This window comes from Pseudomassariella vexata (genome assembly GCF_002105095.1).
Source record: "Pseudomassariella vexata strain CBS 129021 chromosome Unknown BCR38scaffold_11, whole genome shotgun sequence".
In the NCBI taxonomy this organism is placed as follows: domain Eukaryota; kingdom Fungi; phylum Ascomycota; class Sordariomycetes; order Amphisphaeriales; family Pseudomassariaceae; genus Pseudomassariella; species Pseudomassariella vexata.
This window is the reverse complement of record NW_024467966.1, coordinates 735,987-751,991: the sequence shown is the minus strand read 5'-3', so window position 1 is coordinate 751,991 and position 16,005 is coordinate 735,987. Positions and strand designations below refer to the sequence as shown.

At 49.6% G+C, this 16,005-nt stretch overlaps 7 protein-coding genes across 7 annotated transcripts; 5 read left to right on the top strand and 2 right to left on the bottom strand.

Annotated features, from left to right (window-relative positions):
- Nucleotides 1-4,142: 4,142 nt before the first annotated feature.
- BCR38DRAFT_349772 (uncharacterized protein) lies at nucleotides 4,143-4,720 on the bottom strand (the record flags this gene model as incomplete). Its single annotated transcript, XM_040856515.1, is given in 3 exon segments — nucleotides 4,143-4,291; nucleotides 4,304-4,552; nucleotides 4,600-4,720. The coding sequence occupies 3 exon segments, from the start codon at nucleotides 4,718-4,720 to the stop codon at nucleotides 4,143-4,145; spliced, it is 519 nt and encodes a 172-aa protein (XP_040712917.1).
- Nucleotides 4,721-6,912: 2,192 nt separating this feature from the next.
- Nucleotides 6,913-8,468, top strand: BCR38DRAFT_476597 (peroxiredoxin). Its single transcript, XM_040863043.1, has 3 exons — nucleotides 6,913-7,316; nucleotides 7,374-7,770; nucleotides 7,837-8,468. The coding sequence occupies exons 1-3, from the start codon at nucleotides 7,168-7,170 to the stop codon at nucleotides 8,317-8,319; spliced, it is 1,029 nt and encodes a 342-aa protein (XP_040712916.1). The 5' UTR covers nucleotides 6,913-7,167; the 3' UTR covers nucleotides 8,320-8,468.
- Nucleotides 8,469-8,908: 440 nt separating this feature from the next.
- BCR38DRAFT_442155 (uncharacterized protein) lies at nucleotides 8,909-9,550 on the top strand. The gene has a single exon (XM_040860797.1). It carries the CDS (start codon nucleotides 9,140-9,142, stop codon nucleotides 9,380-9,382), a length of 243 nt encoding a protein of 80 aa, XP_040712915.1. The 5' UTR covers nucleotides 8,909-9,139; the 3' UTR covers nucleotides 9,383-9,550.
- A 78-nt stretch (nucleotides 9,551-9,628) lies between these two features.
- BCR38DRAFT_487756 (uncharacterized protein) lies at nucleotides 9,629-10,003 on the top strand (the record flags this gene model as incomplete). The annotated part of the gene is made up of 2 exons (XM_040864191.1): nucleotides 9,629-9,878; nucleotides 9,942-10,003. 2 exons carry the CDS (start codon nucleotides 9,629-9,631, stop codon nucleotides 10,001-10,003), a joined length of 312 nt encoding a protein of 103 aa, XP_040712914.1.
- Nucleotides 9,951-10,556, top strand: BCR38DRAFT_442154 (uncharacterized protein). Its single transcript, XM_040860796.1, has one exon. The coding sequence runs from the start codon at nucleotides 10,005-10,007 to the stop codon at nucleotides 10,185-10,187; it is 183 nt and encodes a 60-aa protein (XP_040712913.1). The 5' UTR covers nucleotides 9,951-10,004; the 3' UTR covers nucleotides 10,188-10,556.
- An 894-nt stretch (nucleotides 10,557-11,450) lies between these two features.
- BCR38DRAFT_526267 (ASST-domain-containing protein) lies at nucleotides 11,451-13,688 on the top strand (the record flags this gene model as incomplete). Its single annotated transcript, XM_040865348.1, has 2 exons — nucleotides 11,451-12,272; nucleotides 12,324-13,688. Exons 1-2 carry the CDS (start codon nucleotides 11,853-11,855, stop codon nucleotides 13,686-13,688), a joined length of 1,785 nt encoding a protein of 594 aa, XP_040712912.1. The 5' UTR covers nucleotides 11,451-11,852.
- A 739-nt stretch (nucleotides 13,689-14,427) lies between these two features.
- Nucleotides 14,428-15,334, bottom strand: BCR38DRAFT_349245 (viral A-type inclusion protein repeat protein; the record flags this gene model as incomplete). The annotated part of the gene is made up of 2 exons (XM_040856477.1): nucleotides 14,428-14,485; nucleotides 14,538-15,334. 2 exons carry the CDS (start codon nucleotides 15,332-15,334, stop codon nucleotides 14,428-14,430), a joined length of 855 nt encoding a protein of 284 aa, XP_040712911.1.
- Nucleotides 15,335-16,005: the final 671 nt, after the last annotated feature.

The following is a 16,005-nucleotide window of genomic DNA, read 5'->3' as shown; positions in this document are numbered from 1 at the left end:
TATCTTGGACAGCGGCTCCTTATCTGCAACCAAGCGATTCCCTATCCGCTGCAAACGGCTTCAACGGCTCTCATTCGCCACAAGCGGCTCTCTAGCCGCCACAAACGGCTTCCTACCTGGTGGAAGCCGGCCCGCCTCGGATGACACTTGTGGCTCTGACAGATAAAGATACATACGAGGAAGAGGATTCCGATTAGTTTGAATTATTATTTTTTAGTTTAGTTAAGTTATTGAAGTTATTCATACGGTGCCAAGAAAAAGTGGCTAACTTGCTTGTGGGGTACGTTACGCGTTATAGGATATTCGCTATTTCTTTAATATATCGAAGTTAAGGAGGAAGTACTCGCGTATTTAGCTTAATTATATATCGGGGTCGGCTGGTGTAGTTGGTCACTTCGCTGGTAGATAAGTCCCGATTTCAGCCTCGCCCACTTGGGTCGGTGACGAGTCGCGGGTTCGAATCCTGCAGCTGACACACAAGGGGGTTTAGTCAACCCTTATGGCGCGCTGCCCACCTTGTTGACTTCGCCTACCTAGCGATAATAGGGAGATTGGTGCAGTTTAGGATTACGAGCATCCTAGCCAGTCGACCGTCAAGCACTACGTCGGCGGAATATAACTCGACAGCCGGTCCAGAATTCGAATCGTTAATCCGGCCCCTTATCGGACCTCGCCTATCCGATAACGCTCGTCGGCGAACCCGTCCCCTCACGATAGAAGGCGCGCAGCACGCCCTCTCGCCGCGATTCTTGCGAGCGTCTAGACCACGTTACGGTCTATCCACTTGAGCGTATGGTTGAGATGTATACGCTCGACGAGAACCCCAATTAGCAGATACTACGACTTGTCGCGACAAAAAAAATAGTCGAGCATCTTCTGCACATCAGCAGCATCCCACCCCTGAGGACGAATTTAAGTGCCACATTACCACACTTATCGGTAGTTCAGGCAGGGGTTGTAGCACAGACTTAGGGAGGGACAGGAGGTTTAGTAGTCGTTTGGCTACAAGTTTACCTGTATAACCGCCCGACGCGGCTTAAGGGCCCGCTATATCATCTATAGCCCCTTAAGGGAGTACTTGTAGAGGTACCGAGGGTTAACACCTACGGCGTATTTAATATTATTATTTATATATCGGGTAATCGTATTCTCTTCGGTTTATATTAAATTTTATTTTAATAAAATAATAATATTAAATACGCCGTAGGTGTTAACCCTCGGTACCTCTACAAGTACTCCCTTAAGGGGCTATAGATGATATAGCGGGCACTTAAGCCGCGGCGGGCGGTTATACAGGTAAACTTGTAGCCAAACGACTACTAAACCTCCTGTCCCTCCCTAAGTCTGTGCCACAACCCCTGCCTGAACTACCGATAAGTGTGGTAATGTGGCACTTAGATTCATCCTCAGGGGTGGGATACTGCTGATGTGCAGAAGATGCTCGACTATTTTTTGTCGCGACAAGTCGTAGTATCTGCTAATTGGGGTTCTCGTCGAGCGTATACATCTCAACCATACGCTCAAGTGGATAGACCGTAACGTGGTCTAGACGCTCATAGCAAAAGGCTATATACGACCCTCGACATCTCCAGCAGGATACCCTATCCTGTTCGTACCAAAGAAAAACGGAGAACTACGATTCTGTGTGGAATACAGACAACTGAACGACATCACGATCAAGAATCGATACCCCCTACCCTTGATCAAGGAACTACGCGACAGACTCCACGGAGCCTTGTGGTTCACTATTTTAGATCTAAAGGATGGCTATGATCTGATTCGAATCAAGAAAGGCGAAGAATGGAAGACCGCCTTCAGGACCAGATACGGACACTTCGAATACTTAGTAATGCCCTTCGGCCTTACAAACGCACCCGCTAGCTTTCAAGCTATGATCAACCACGTTTTACGAGAACACCTCGACCACTTCGTTGTGGTATACCTGGACGACATCCTTATCTACTCAAGGACCCTCGAAGAACACCGCCAGCACGTCCACCAAGTTCTACAGAAACTACAGCAAGCAAAGCTAGTAGTGAACTCTGAGAAAAGCAAGTTCCACCAAAAGGAAGTCGACTTTGTGGGATATACGATATCCCCAGGGCAAATTCGAATGCAAGCCTCCAAGATATCAGCAGTTAAAGAATGGCCAATACCAACCTGTATTAAGGAAGTCAGAGGATTCCTCGGCTTTGCGAATTTTTATCGCATGTTCCTCAAAGGTTACGGTAACGACACCCGACCTTTAACGGACCTGACTCGGAAGGATAAACCATTCCAATGGACGCCCAGAGAGCAAGAAGCTTTTGATAAAATCAAGCAATGGATCATACAAGAACCGGTACTACCTATGGCAGACCCCGACAAGCAGTTCGAAATCGAAACAGACGCCTCAGACTACGCTATCGGCGGACAACTAGGACAACGAGACGAAAACGGCAAGCTACACCCTGTAGCATTCTTCTCGAAGAAACTCAACGGACCAGAACTCAACTACCAGATCCACGACAAGGAACTAATGGCTATTATCGAAGCATTCAAAGAATGGAAGCACTGCCTCAGTGGCACGACTTACCAAGTACAAGTCTACACCGATCACAAGAACCTTACGGCATTCACAACTACGAAAGACCTGAATAAACGACAAATCAGATGGGCAGAATTCCTAACGGAATTCAACTTTAAAATAATCTACTGCAAAGGCAGCGAAAACGGAAGAGCAGACGCTCTTAGCCGAAGACCCGACCACGAACAAGAAATCCCGAAGAATACACAAACTATTCTACAACTCGACGAAGAAGGAAATTTAGAACCTTCAAGACAGCTCAACGCAACATTTTCCTTACAACCACTACAGCAATGGAAAACCCGGATACAAGAAATACAACCAGAAAACCAGGAATATAACGGAAGAATCGAAGTACCAGAAAAACTACGAAAAGAATTAGTCAAAGACTATCACGAGCACCCAGTACACGGACATCAAGGAACGTACAAAACAACAAAACGAATACAGGAAGCCTACGACTTCCCAGGACTACGACAGATAGTCACAGAAACTATCAAGGAATGCGACTTATGTCATAAGAGCAAAGCCTCTCGACATAAACCATATGGACAACTACAACATATCGCACCACCCGACAGAGCATGGAAATCAATAGCTATGGACTTTATAGTCAAGCTACCCAAATCTAAGGAGCCTTTAACTAGGACTACCTATGACAGCATCCTCGTAATCACCGAACGACTTACGAAGTACGCCTACTTCCTACCCTATAAGGAAGCCAGCACAGCAGAGGACCTAGCCTACACATTCCTGCGAGTTATCACCAGTCAGCACGGGTTACCAGAGACAATCGTATCTGATCGAGACAAGCTCTTCACATCCAAGTTTTGGACGTCTTTAATGAAGCAGCTCGGCACAAAACATAAGCTATCCACAGCTTATCATCCTCAGACGGATGGACAGACCGAAAGAATGAACCAGACTCTCGAACAATACTTACGGTGTTACGTCAACTACGAGCAGAACAATTGGGTACAACTACTACCAGTAGCACAGTTCGCCTACAACAGCTCACACACCGAAGCAATCAACACGACACCATTCTATGCAAATTACGGATTCAACCCAGATATACTCCGAGAAGGCTCAGAACAAGGAACAGCACCTAGAGCTATCACACAGGTCGACAAGCTAAAAGGACTACAAGCAAGCCTCAGACAAGATTTAGTAATCATTCAAGACAGAATGAAGCACTACTACGACAAGAAAAGGATTGGAGGACCAATCTTACGGAGGGGAGACAAGGTCTACCTTATACGACGAAACATAAAAACAAAACGACCAAGCGACAAACTCGATTTCAAAAAGGTTGGACCATTCGAAATCGATGAAGCAATTTCAGAAACCAACTATCGACTATCATTACCAGACACTATGAAGATACATCCCGTATTTCATATTTCCTTACTCGAACCAGCCCCAAAGAACGCCCCACTCGAAACACAGCTCGAAGCAGAAACCGACCAAAACGAATACGAGGTCGAGGAAATTCTAGACACACGTCAGAATCAAGGACAACAGGAATACCTAGTCAAATGGAAAGATTACCCACCATCAGACAACTCATGGGAACCTAAGACGCATTTGGCGCATTGTCGCCAGAAGCTTGCGCAGTACCACCGGCAGCATCCAGAGGAATCAAGGAACCCAGATCAGAAAAATCTGCACCCAAACCAAACGAGGACCAGTCCACGTCTTCAGGGACACCCATAGACCTCATGTCTTCAACCTAACATCTCTCATGGCTATCCAAAGCAGGAAGAATATCATCTTCCTTGTCCAACTCAGCAATACCCCGTTCAAACAATTCAGAACTCTTGTTCTTCACCCGTTTCCGAATCTTCCGAATCCGAGACAAACGACCAGCCGCAAGGGCTAACTCGGACTGAATCTCAGCAAGACGAGAATGGAGGGCCAGCAAGTTTTCGCTCGCCTCCTCCTCCTCGTCGTCCAACTTCTTTTGCTGAGAAAGCATCCGCTCTACTAAAAAGGAGTTAAAAAAAAGCATAACCAAGAAAACCAAAATATACAGGAAGACGCTACCAAGACACCATCACAAGAACGCCCACGGCGAACACACTTTTGACAACGAGTCGACTTCTCAATCATACGACACGACAGCTTTCGCTGGAAACAAAAAGAACACGGCATATCCGCGTCGGCGCCTTGATCCGCAATAAGATCAGCCAAAGAAGAACGTTCCCGGGTTTTACGAACACGCGAATTCTCTATACGACCCGACATCGCGAAGCCATTAGGGAAACAAAAACAAAAAGGAAGGAAGCCTACCTAGGAAAACTCCACACGACCAGGATACTTATACACTAGAATCTTTGAGGACAAAGATTAGGGGGAAGGGAGGTAATGTTACGAACCGTTGGTTCTAACCTAGCCAAAACCAACCCGACAGGCCCTACAATAGGCCATGACGGAACCCCGCAGGAACAAAGCCCCATAAGGACGGAAAGGAACAACTAGGCCCCCGACTCAAGGAAGAGGTCACGTGATCCAAGTGATCCAACGAGATCAGTGAAGGAGAGATGGATATATAAGGGACAGGACTCCCAGGCATTTCATAGATAGACAGCCTCTACTTCAGTGATCAATCTAAGCATCAATCTAACCCATTGGTGAGGCAAACTGCCTTGACGACTCTATTCCCGATTACCCTACTTGAATACTTCACTTACCCAAAGCACTATACTCCATACGTCAGACCCCGACATTATTGCTTGAGAACTCCGCAGCAGGACTTACTTACTAGCACAAACCCTTACAGACTCTTTAGTGGTTTACGTAGCTAGACTATTAGAGGTTTCGTTACATTGAGCTTGGCCTGGACGCTTTGGAAGTCTGCAAATTTCCCGTTCTAATTGCAGAACCAATTCCACCCCCCCCCCCCCCCCCCCTCCTTTTAATATCGTTCATCATACTGCATTGTAGAAGCCTACGGCTTATGAAGGCATTGAAGTAGCCTAGCTGTAGTGTGTGAAAGGGTAATAGGGGCTTATGCCCCTATTACTTCTGTCCTGCTTTTACATCCGCAAATAAAACGCCTTTCCCTCGCAGTCTGGCCATCATTAGTACAAGTACCAATTCCTCGTGTAGCTATTGTCGTACTAGCTAGGTAGTTAAGAAGCCTTTTCTACCTAGCGTAGTATCAAAGAGAGTTTATAAAGAGAGTGGTAGGGCCTTAAGATCTGCCCTAAGGACATCTCTTGCCCGACTATTTAGTTTACAGTAGAGGATTAAGGGGGCAGTATTTTGATTATAGTAACCGCGACTACACTTTATATCAGGGCTATTAATTTGCAGAACTAGGTTAATAGACTGTAAAATCGACTATTTTGGTGTTGAGAAGCGAGACAGAGAGCCCCATGGGGCATTTGTTATGCTTGGTATTGCCCATCTTGTCCGTGTCGCATTGGAACCTCCACAGGCTCAACGGAGTTACCTCCGTGATAAAAATCGCCGATAATCCTCATTATCTATAACACCCTGTGGTGTCTTATTCAGACCATTATTCAGTTCCAGAATGTCAACAAGAAACGCGATGCACGCGTTCTCGTCGGGGATAGGTTGTCGATTCCACGCACTAATACACGCCAGCCACTTATGTATGTACAACGACTAAGTCAGAAACAGATCGGAGTAATACAGAGTGGGGATTGATATTTTCATCAGCGTCACGCTTTCAGGTTTCACAAGTGGATGGACGATTTCGGTTCTCTGGGTTAAGTAGGTTTTTCACTCACCATCGGGCTCATTTCGTCTAGGGAGATGGCGCAATTGTTTTGTTCGCTCAGATGGAGTAAGATGACTATATAACACATAATAGCCTCACTCGATATATGTGAGACTTTGACCAAAGGTTGTTATGGCATAAAGAAACACGACAATGCTCTAGAGCCTCCGTATCCTGAGGAGCATTCGCTAGCTATTGCAACGGTTGGACGAGTCTCCCTAATGGCCCGTATGTAAGAGGGATGTGGGATAGAATATAATAAAAGACTTACTACCCTGCAATAGTGAAGATGAGCCTATAATTCTCAAAAATTCTTGGACAACATGGCGATTTTTCACTGAAACAACACACTAAGGATTCCAAGGACCGTCCACTGATTGGCCTTACTGTATATGAGTAACAGTTTATGGTAGATACCAACAGCAATAAACGATTGATCGACTTACCCTTGGAGAAAATTTACGATCCACCCTCAAGTCGTTGGTTACTGACCATCTAGAGGCACCAGGTTTCTCCGCGGTTGCAACGGCCCTCTTTCCGGTACAAGGCCGGGGGGGTTCGGACCCATACGGACCCGCCACAAAAACTTCCCCGGACCCGCTTCTAAACTGGTCGTGATGACGATAAGAAACACATGATTGCTCGTAAAAGGGCTCGGGCCGAGGTTGATCTACGCATTTCGTAACTGGGCCGTTTCGCGTTCTGATTCTTATTGTCATGTGGTCTTTTGCTGCATGCGTCACAGGAGCACCTGTTCCGAAAAGCTCGTTGTCGCCAAGGATTCCATTGTCAACCCCGGAGATACCACCAGTTCCCGACAGCATAACATTCATCGTGCGAGTCAGCCGTCGACATGGTACCAAACCCACCGTCAGCGCCAAGCGATGCGCAACTCGATCAAGTGAAAGAAGCCGTCCGCGCGCTTCTGCACCAACCCGACTATGATGATGGGTCTGCTGGCCCGATTCTCGTCAGACTGGCATGGCATTCGGCTGGCACATAGTACGTGGTCCATGACAGTCCAGACTTGGTCACCGCATGCTAAATTTTGTTCTGTAGCTGCGCGACAACGAACACGGGCGGATCTAACGGAGCCGGCATGAGATACGAACAAGAAGGCGGCGACCCAGCAAACGCCGGCTTACAGCATGCAAGAGCCTTCCTCGAGCCCATTAAGAAAAGGTTTCCGTGGATCACATATGCCGATCTTTGGACCTTGGCCGCCACCGTGGCAATCAAGGAGATGGGAGGTCCAGAGGTGACCTGGTCAGGGGGACGGACCGACTTTACAGACGAAAGCAAGATACCACCGCGAGGAAGGCTTCCCGATGCAGCACAGGGTGCAGACCATTTACGCTTCATATTCTATCGCATGGGGTTCAACGACCAGGAAATTGTCGCTCTGTCAGGAGCGCACAACCTGGGGCGATGTCACAGCGAGAATTCCGGTTTTGAGGTAAGCAGCCGGTCTCCGGTTATCCTTTGATAATACCAAATAGGCTGACTCTCAATGCTTGGATAGGGGAAATGGGTGAACCAGCCGACTCGATTTTCCAATCAATACTTCAAACTCTTGCTCGTCAACGACTGGAAGAAGAAGAAGCTCGACAATGGCCTGGAGCAGTTCGTCTATGTAGACGAAGAGGTTGAGCTGGAAGACAACGAAGAGCCCGAAGAGCTCATGATGCTCCCTACAGACATTTCTCTTCTCTCTGACCCTAAATTCAAAATTTGGGTAGAAAGATACGCCGAAGACAAGGACTTGTTTTTTGATCACTTCTCGAGAGTGTTTGCCAAGTTGCTGGAGCTTGGCATAAGGCGAGATGCCAGCGGCAAGGTAGTCAACGATGAGAACACGGAGGGCGGATACAGAAGCGCACCGAAGAAGAGCGATGTTGCCCAGGCGCCCCAAGACCACGGTCCAGGCCAAATTGGACACGAAGCGAGATCGCTACAAAAAGAGAACGAAAATTTTCAGCAAAGGAAGATGGGGGCCAAACTGTGAGATGTCTGTTTGTGCACTATACAACAGGGTGCATTGAGGATTGATGAAGGACACCAGGCAATCCGGTTTGTTTAGATAATAGACAGAACGAATAACATAGAGCAACACCACCTACTTTGGTCCTTATTTCAGGTGCTCTGGTCAAACGAATTACTTGGCGCAGATGCTAAATATCTGTGCAATTGTAAGCGCATGGTGATGCGGTGATACTCAAAACTCTGCAGCACCGTCTCCACAGTGGAGGTGAGTTGTGAGTTTCGTTGAATGCGGCGGCTATGCAGTACGCAACCCAATAATAATGGCTCTACAAAGGCGCGCTCATCCGCTGTACGGCATTCGATATGTCAACGTCCATGATTTTCAAACAAGTCATTTGAAGATACGTCATGATACCCGGTCAATCAAACGCAAGCCGTTGAATTGCGACGATGCCATTCGCCCATCGCTTAGCACAGTTGCAAGATGCGATTCACCTCCCTCCAAGTGACTTGGCGAGTTGAATGGTGTTCATTAATGCCCACATAATGGTTCATGGCAACGGGAAGGTTAATTTTCGAGATCCACTTGTTCCTTCCTTTCCTTTTTTTACTGGCAATAATGCCCCAGGTGGCTCAAGAGCACGCTTGTTAGAAGTGGTTGAGCTTGGGCCGCTGTGGATAGGTCTCGTCAACGATCCCAAGATGAAGCTTGCTGCTGCTGCCCACTTATTAGCAAGCAACATGGGATGAACTGCCTTTAGGCAAGTCTGGCCGCCCACATCCCGTGTCACTATCGACGACACACTTTGAAATGACTCGGCGTGTATTGGTTCACGTCGGCCATGTCGTCTATTGGCAGCACCGCTTTCCAATCTAAGTGGCGGCTTTTTCTCGACATCACGCCCACCTTGGCCTGGGCCCTTTTGACTGCTTTCCCCGTCCGGTCACTGCGAGCCGTCCAAGACGAAGCCCACAATGGCGAGCACCCACTTTTCAGCGGAGTGCTTGGTTATACTATGCATCAGAGTGGGCGACAAAGACGGCGAACATCACGAGAAGCCCCTTCATACTCGGGCAATGGCTAGGCCTTGAAGATACCAAGCATTTAGACGTGTACGACGAGTCCCGAAGTTCTGGTTATTACAATGTCACTCAGCTTCCTCGAATTCTTTCGAGGTTCTTGTATCATCCTACTCACTCATCCAGTCATTCACTTAGTCCCTCACTGCCAACCAGCAACGACTCGGTTCTTCTAGTCTAGTCCAGTTCAGTCCAGTCTATTCAGTCGTTCATTATCATACACATTCTTGCTCTTGCTTTTGGTCGTCAACATGGTTGCATTCACTAAGCTCACGCGCGCCGTCACCCTTCTGGCCGGCTATGCTGCCGCTCACCCCGTCCCTAAGAGCTCCGCTTACATGAAGAAAGAGTTAGTCGTCCGCGATCACCATGCCGCCAACGGCGCCCGCTATATCGGCGGTTGCTCCAACTCGGCCAGCGCCCAGGCCCTCAAAGCCCGCTCTGTCAAGCGCCGTATCGAGTCGGTCAAATCGATCCGCGAGAAGTGTGGTATCAAGGCTTGTAAGTTGACCTCACAAGCAAGTCCTCAACAAGAACAAAAACGATTCCGACATGTACCCACAGCCGCCAAGAAGGGCAAGCGTACGCTCGAGGATCTGCAGGCATTGGGAAGCCATCAACCATAATATGACGGGCGCCGTGTCCAACGACATGTTAACCGCCATCGAGGATGTTGTCAGCGCCGAGACGTCTTGCATCCTCGCACCCTACGTCAACGACGGCCCCTTCTACATTGTGGGAGAGTACTTGCGCAGCAACGTCAAAGAGCCACATTTCTGTGACGGCATCGACGTCTTCCCCGAGGTCTAGTACATTGACGTCAACAAGTGCGAGGCCCTGCCCTTAGTGGCCGTCGACATCTGGAACTGCAACGCCACCGGATACTACTCGAGTGTTGAGTCGGGCCAGGGAGGCCTGAACACCACTTTCCTCCGTGGCATCGAGCTCACCGACCACGATAGTGTAGCGCAGTTCGATACCATCTTCCCGGCCACTACGACGACCGTACCCATCCACACTCACTTGCTGGTCCACACCAATGCTGCAGTCCAATCCAACGGAATCAAGCCTCGAGTTAACCTAATCAACCTCACCATCCCCTTTCGTTAGGTTGATTAACCGGCTATCCACATTAGGTTAAGTTAACTGGTTGCTGAGGTACTTACTGTAGCTAGCCGGAAATAAATTCATTGTTAAACTCGCCAGCGCTATACCCTACTAGCATGCCGGCAGCTTCATTAGAGGCCTCCTCTACAGGCGTATCCGGTTCACTTAGCTAGTATATTTGCATAGCCGTCTCAGCCGCTATAGCCCCTAACAGAGGGTCCCCTAGGCTTACTAAGCTGGCCCTATACTAACTTCGTAGTATCTAGTATATACCTAAAAGGTTAGCGTTAAGGCCAGAACGCTATAACGTTATCGTCCTACCGGTAGATAAAGAGAATCGCTCGTATTTGTGACAGGAGATCACTAGTCGGATGCAATATAAGCAAGCTGGGAATTATTTCCCGTGAGCAAGGACTTCATGCCATGCTCTTGGTGATGGCGATTTTTCACTACGAGCTCAGGCAAATAATCTGCGTCGGGCCTATCTTATCAAGTTGACAGTAACAAGCTGCGACTTGTCACTAACCCCCAAGCCGGTACACCATGAAAACCATCCACTTGCTTGACATACCAACATAGATCCTACCAATAATTGCTCAAACGAGGAGGAAGACTCTATTGACTTCCAAATTTTGGGGCTTCCGGTGGTTCTCAAGCTGTAAACTTCCGGTACAATGGTCCTTGGTAGTGGTGCGCATAGCGACGCTTTTCTGGCTTTACATTTTTCATACCCTCCTCTCGGCATTTCGTGAATTATCCTACAATATTGACGAACGAGTATAAGTGCCATCTAGCGCATAAAGCATCTCGTCTATTACTTCCTACTACATAGTACTACATAGTAGGTCGAGTAGTCTACTAAATTCGACGATTCGGCGGGTATTGGGCATGAACTTTGAAATCTGTTTATCTTAAATCTGAGACGATCGCAATTTACACTGTTGCGTCACTATGGAGAAGTGGTGAACATATGCTGGGGCTCGATCTCCGACTCGTTAAGGAGGTGCTTAATGCTCGCTTGGCACATTACATAGTTCGACATAGAGACTTGGGTTCTCTGCTGGCAAAATTCTGACGATTCACCAATTCCCATCGACCATCAGGCCATATTTGCATGTGTGTCGAGATAAGGAATACTGGTTGTCAACTGGCACCAAGCACTCGGGATTCTGAAAAGAAAGACGCGCGTCGGGTCCCGTCTTATACTGGGCTGTATCCACCACAGTGCGGCTTGGCACTCATGAATCAATCCTTGGCACGCGAGCTTGTTGAATGCCTTTTCACTGCAAGGTCCCCCTTCAACGTCAAAGGTGAACGACCGCAAACCTCACACGACGCCGGTTGTTTACTGTCCCGTCCGTTCTAGTAATGTTGCGCGTCTTGTTGGCCTTGAAACTGATCTTTTCAGTTGCGCTAGTCGGTCTCCCGAAGACATGCCTGGCAAGTAACGTTTTCAACTCCCCGGTCTTGTACGACTGGGGATTCTATGGGCTATTCCCACGAATATGGTACAAGACCTACAGCCGCGGTGCGCCGTTGCTCAACTTCCTGCAGTGGGATGACCAGTGCGATGATGGCGGCTTCTATCTCCTCTCGCCCCGCGGCACCATTGTGTCCAAGCCTGGGCCGGTCATCGTCGATGCTCGAGGCAATCTGGTGTGGACTGACGACCGATTCGGCGAGACGACGGACGTCAAGGTCCAGACGTACAATGGCAAGCAGTATCTGACCTTCTGGTCTAGTCCGGAGGGTGTGACACATCGCTATGGCATGGGCACACATTACATGGTAGGATAGCCGCCGTGCCGTTTTGGATGTGACTTACTGATGACTTCCCAGCTCGATGAGACCTACTCCGTCTTCAAGACCATTGAACCTGTCGGTGAGGGCTTGAGAAGCGATCTCCATGAGTTCAAGATCTCCGATGAGGGAACAGCTTTGATGACAGTTTATTTCTCGGTGCCGGCCGATTTGTCGTCTATCGGTGGCCCTGTAGACGGTTGGATCCTCGACAGCATCTTCCAAGAGGTCGACATCGAAACTGGCTCTCTCTTGTTCGAGTGGAGAGCATCCGAGCATGTCTCCGTCAACGAGACGATGCGAGTCTTCGCCGGTGGGGATCTCGGTGGCAGTCCTCAGTCCGCATTTGATTATTTCCATATCAACAGCGTCGACAAGGATCAACAGGGCAACTTTGTTATCTCAGGCCGCCATACACATACCGTCATGTGCATACGCCCAACAGGCGATAGCATCTGGATCCTAGGCGGCAAGGACAACATGTTCCAAGACTTATCCGACGGCCGAGGGACCGACTTCACCTGGCAGCACCACGCGCGCATGCACGACAACAACACGCTCAGCATCTTTGACAACGCCAAGTCCGAGACGACGGGCGATCGCTATGTTGGGAGCTATAGCCGCGGCATGCTGATCCAACTTGATACGGAACGCATGACGGCCAGCCTGGTCCAGGAATATGCCAACGATGGCATCATCGCGCAATCACAGGGCTCTGCTCAGGTCATGCCAGACACAGGCAACATGCTCGTGAGCTACGGCTTCCTGCCCACATTTACTGAGTTTTCGCCCGATGGCCGCGTCCTGTGCCATGCACGCATCGCGCCCAGGCTCGTCTTCCAGGCCGGCATGGTGACTTCGTACCGCACTTTCAAGACCACGAGCTGGGTCGGTAGACCAATTTATCCCCCCAGTATTTTCCTACGCCCATCCGAGGCCAGGCTATATGCCAGTTGGCATGGCGCCACTGAGGTCGACCGATGGATTCTGCAGGGTGCCGAGTGGCAGGGCATACACGATGACGAGTGGAACGACCTCGACGAGCAAGAAAAGGACGGGTTCGAAGTAACCTTTCAGATGACCGACCAGATGCACACCTATTTGCGCGTTGTTGCTGTCGACGAGGACGGCCACGCGCTCGGGCACACCGAAATTGTGAATCGCGACGTGGGAAACGCACCGTCAACGGCGCTTCACGATGCTTTTGTAAAGATTGGTATTTTACTGGGCATCACCATTGCCCTTGCCCTGTATTTCCGTCCGGCTGTCGCTCGCGCATTCAGAAGATCGTCAATACGTGCCCTGGTTGTGGCTTTTGTGGCGGCCAGGAGACGGTGGGTATGGAGAGATTGTAGCCGCGGGGCCAAGGCGCATGAAACGCAGCCATTGTATAACGATCCGTAGCAACTTGCACCTGACAACCACTAGAGTAATGTTAATCAATGCGTACGAACCCAGATTGGCTTCGATCTCATCCCACCCTAACGATCCGGTCCAAGCTTAAGCGTAAATAATGGCGGATTGGTGAATAGTTATTCTTGTCAAACGGAACATTGGAAACCCTGAGTTCAGTACATCACAGCTTCAAAAACAATGTCTTGGTACAGAGGAAAAATTGTTGATTCGATGCCTTTGACATGTTTGGGCCTGGATCGGTGCGTCCATGCCCCCCTTGTCCATAGGCCTGACCCCTGCAAGTCCACACAGATCTAAACAAACCAAGAACATACACTACATTCCGCAGCTGTCCTCGCACGTAGACAAACACGGTCGAGCCATATGTTCATCATGAAACCCGAAATTTGGTCGATGCCGTCAGGAAAGCGAGCTATTCTCATTCATCTCTTATTCCTCCGTCACCTCCAACCCGACTCGATTTCGTCATGGTGTCGCGAGGGAGGACTTGGGTTGTGTAGCGTTAGACAGCCAGGTCAAAAAGCAACCGTTGGAAAACTTCATGCGGACGATCTCGACAATTGACCCAGACGTGCACTACACAGTGGTTAACTTACTTGTTGAGGTAGTCTGTAGAATAGCCATGGGTTGAGTAGACACTGCTGTTGCGCAGAACCATGCTCGCAGACCGCTCTTGAACGCACCTCTGTCCTTTTAATTGACCAAGTGGCCTACAAAGCTACTTTAACTACCGCCCTGACTTCGACAGATGTTGCACAGCATTCAACCACTTCTGCTCGTCGTTCCTATTCCATCATTAGCGTGTGCGATTGCAAAGTGGTTGGTCACAGAACTCACCTATCGAACCTTAACAGTTTTCCCAGCACAGGCACTAACTGGCCGCGCACCTTCTCGTCCTTGACTTCGAGGAATTGCAGCAGGATGGTCTTCAAGTACAAGGTATCAACTCCTACTGCTTGCCCACCGCCAGTGCTTGCGCCGTGACTAGGTGTACCGCTCCTGTTGCTATCGATGCTACTTCGCCCGCTGCTAGCGACAGGCGCCCCCGCAATCCTCGCCTGAGCCATCTTGAGCTCTTTGGCGAGTTTCTCGTACCTGGCTCGGGACTCGTCGAGTACTTTGCGCATGTCGGCGCGCTGCTTTTCGGCCTCCCTAACCGAGCTCTCCGAGTTGTCCAGGGCGGATCGTAGATTGGCCACGGCTTGCCGCATGTCCTCGGCCTCGGCAGACGTCTTCTCCTCGGTTCGCTCGAGTTCTTCTCTCCTTTTCCTCCATTCTCTTTCTCTCAACTCGAGATCGTCTTTTTCGGCTGCGAGCGTCTTCATTTCCCTTTCTAGCTCCCTCACCTTCTGTCGCAACTCCTCAGATTCCCTAGCGCGCCGCCGCGCAAGGGTGGATGACTCATCTTCGATACGGTCTCTTTCTTCAACGGTCGCTTCCAACCTTGACCTCATCTCGCGCACCTTCTGGTCCGCTTTCTCGTCCACTTCAGCAATCATACGACGCATTGTCTCTCCCTCGCGAGTACGTTCTTGTAGGTGCTTTTGCGCCTCTGCGAGTTCTTCCTCGAGCGATTCGGCCTGGGACTGAGCCTCCTTGAGTTGGACCGACAACTCGGCAGTTTGATCCCGCATTGAAGACAAGAGACCCTGCACTGAGTTGTACTGCGCCGCCTTGAGATCAGCATCTTCCTTTAGAGCATCTTTTTCTTTCTGCAAGTTGGAGATCTGCGATTCGAGGGAGCTGATCTTGGGCCGGATGGAGGACAGTTCGGCCTGCAATGGCTCGATTTCTCGGGCTATTTTTTCGGCCTTGGCCGACAGCTCCACCCTTTCTGCTTCTGAGCGACGATAGTCGCGGCCTGCCACTCGTTTCTCGTCCTCGAGCCGGGCACGCATCTTGGCCTCGACGGCCAATCGGTCGTTCAAATTGCGCATCTCAGCCTCACGGTCGGTGGCGATGCGCTGCACGCGGGCTACCTCCACCTTCAAATCCTTCTCTCGCTTCTCTAAACCACGGAGCTCGGTTAGTTTCGATGCTAGCTCATCCTTTGTTGTCTTAAGGGTGGCCGCATCCTGGCGTAACAGTTTCAGCTCCGGTTGTGCCTTGGATAGTACATCGCGCAGATCGGTTAGATCCTTGTACCTGCTCTGCGCCAACTGCTGTGCTGCGCCAAGATCCGATGCCAGGATCGATGACTTTATCTTTAATTCATCGTACTCATTCCTGAGTAAATCCAACTCGGTCTGAAGGGCGGAGTTCGACTTGGCCTGCAAGGCATCGGACGCAATCTCCTTCTCTAACT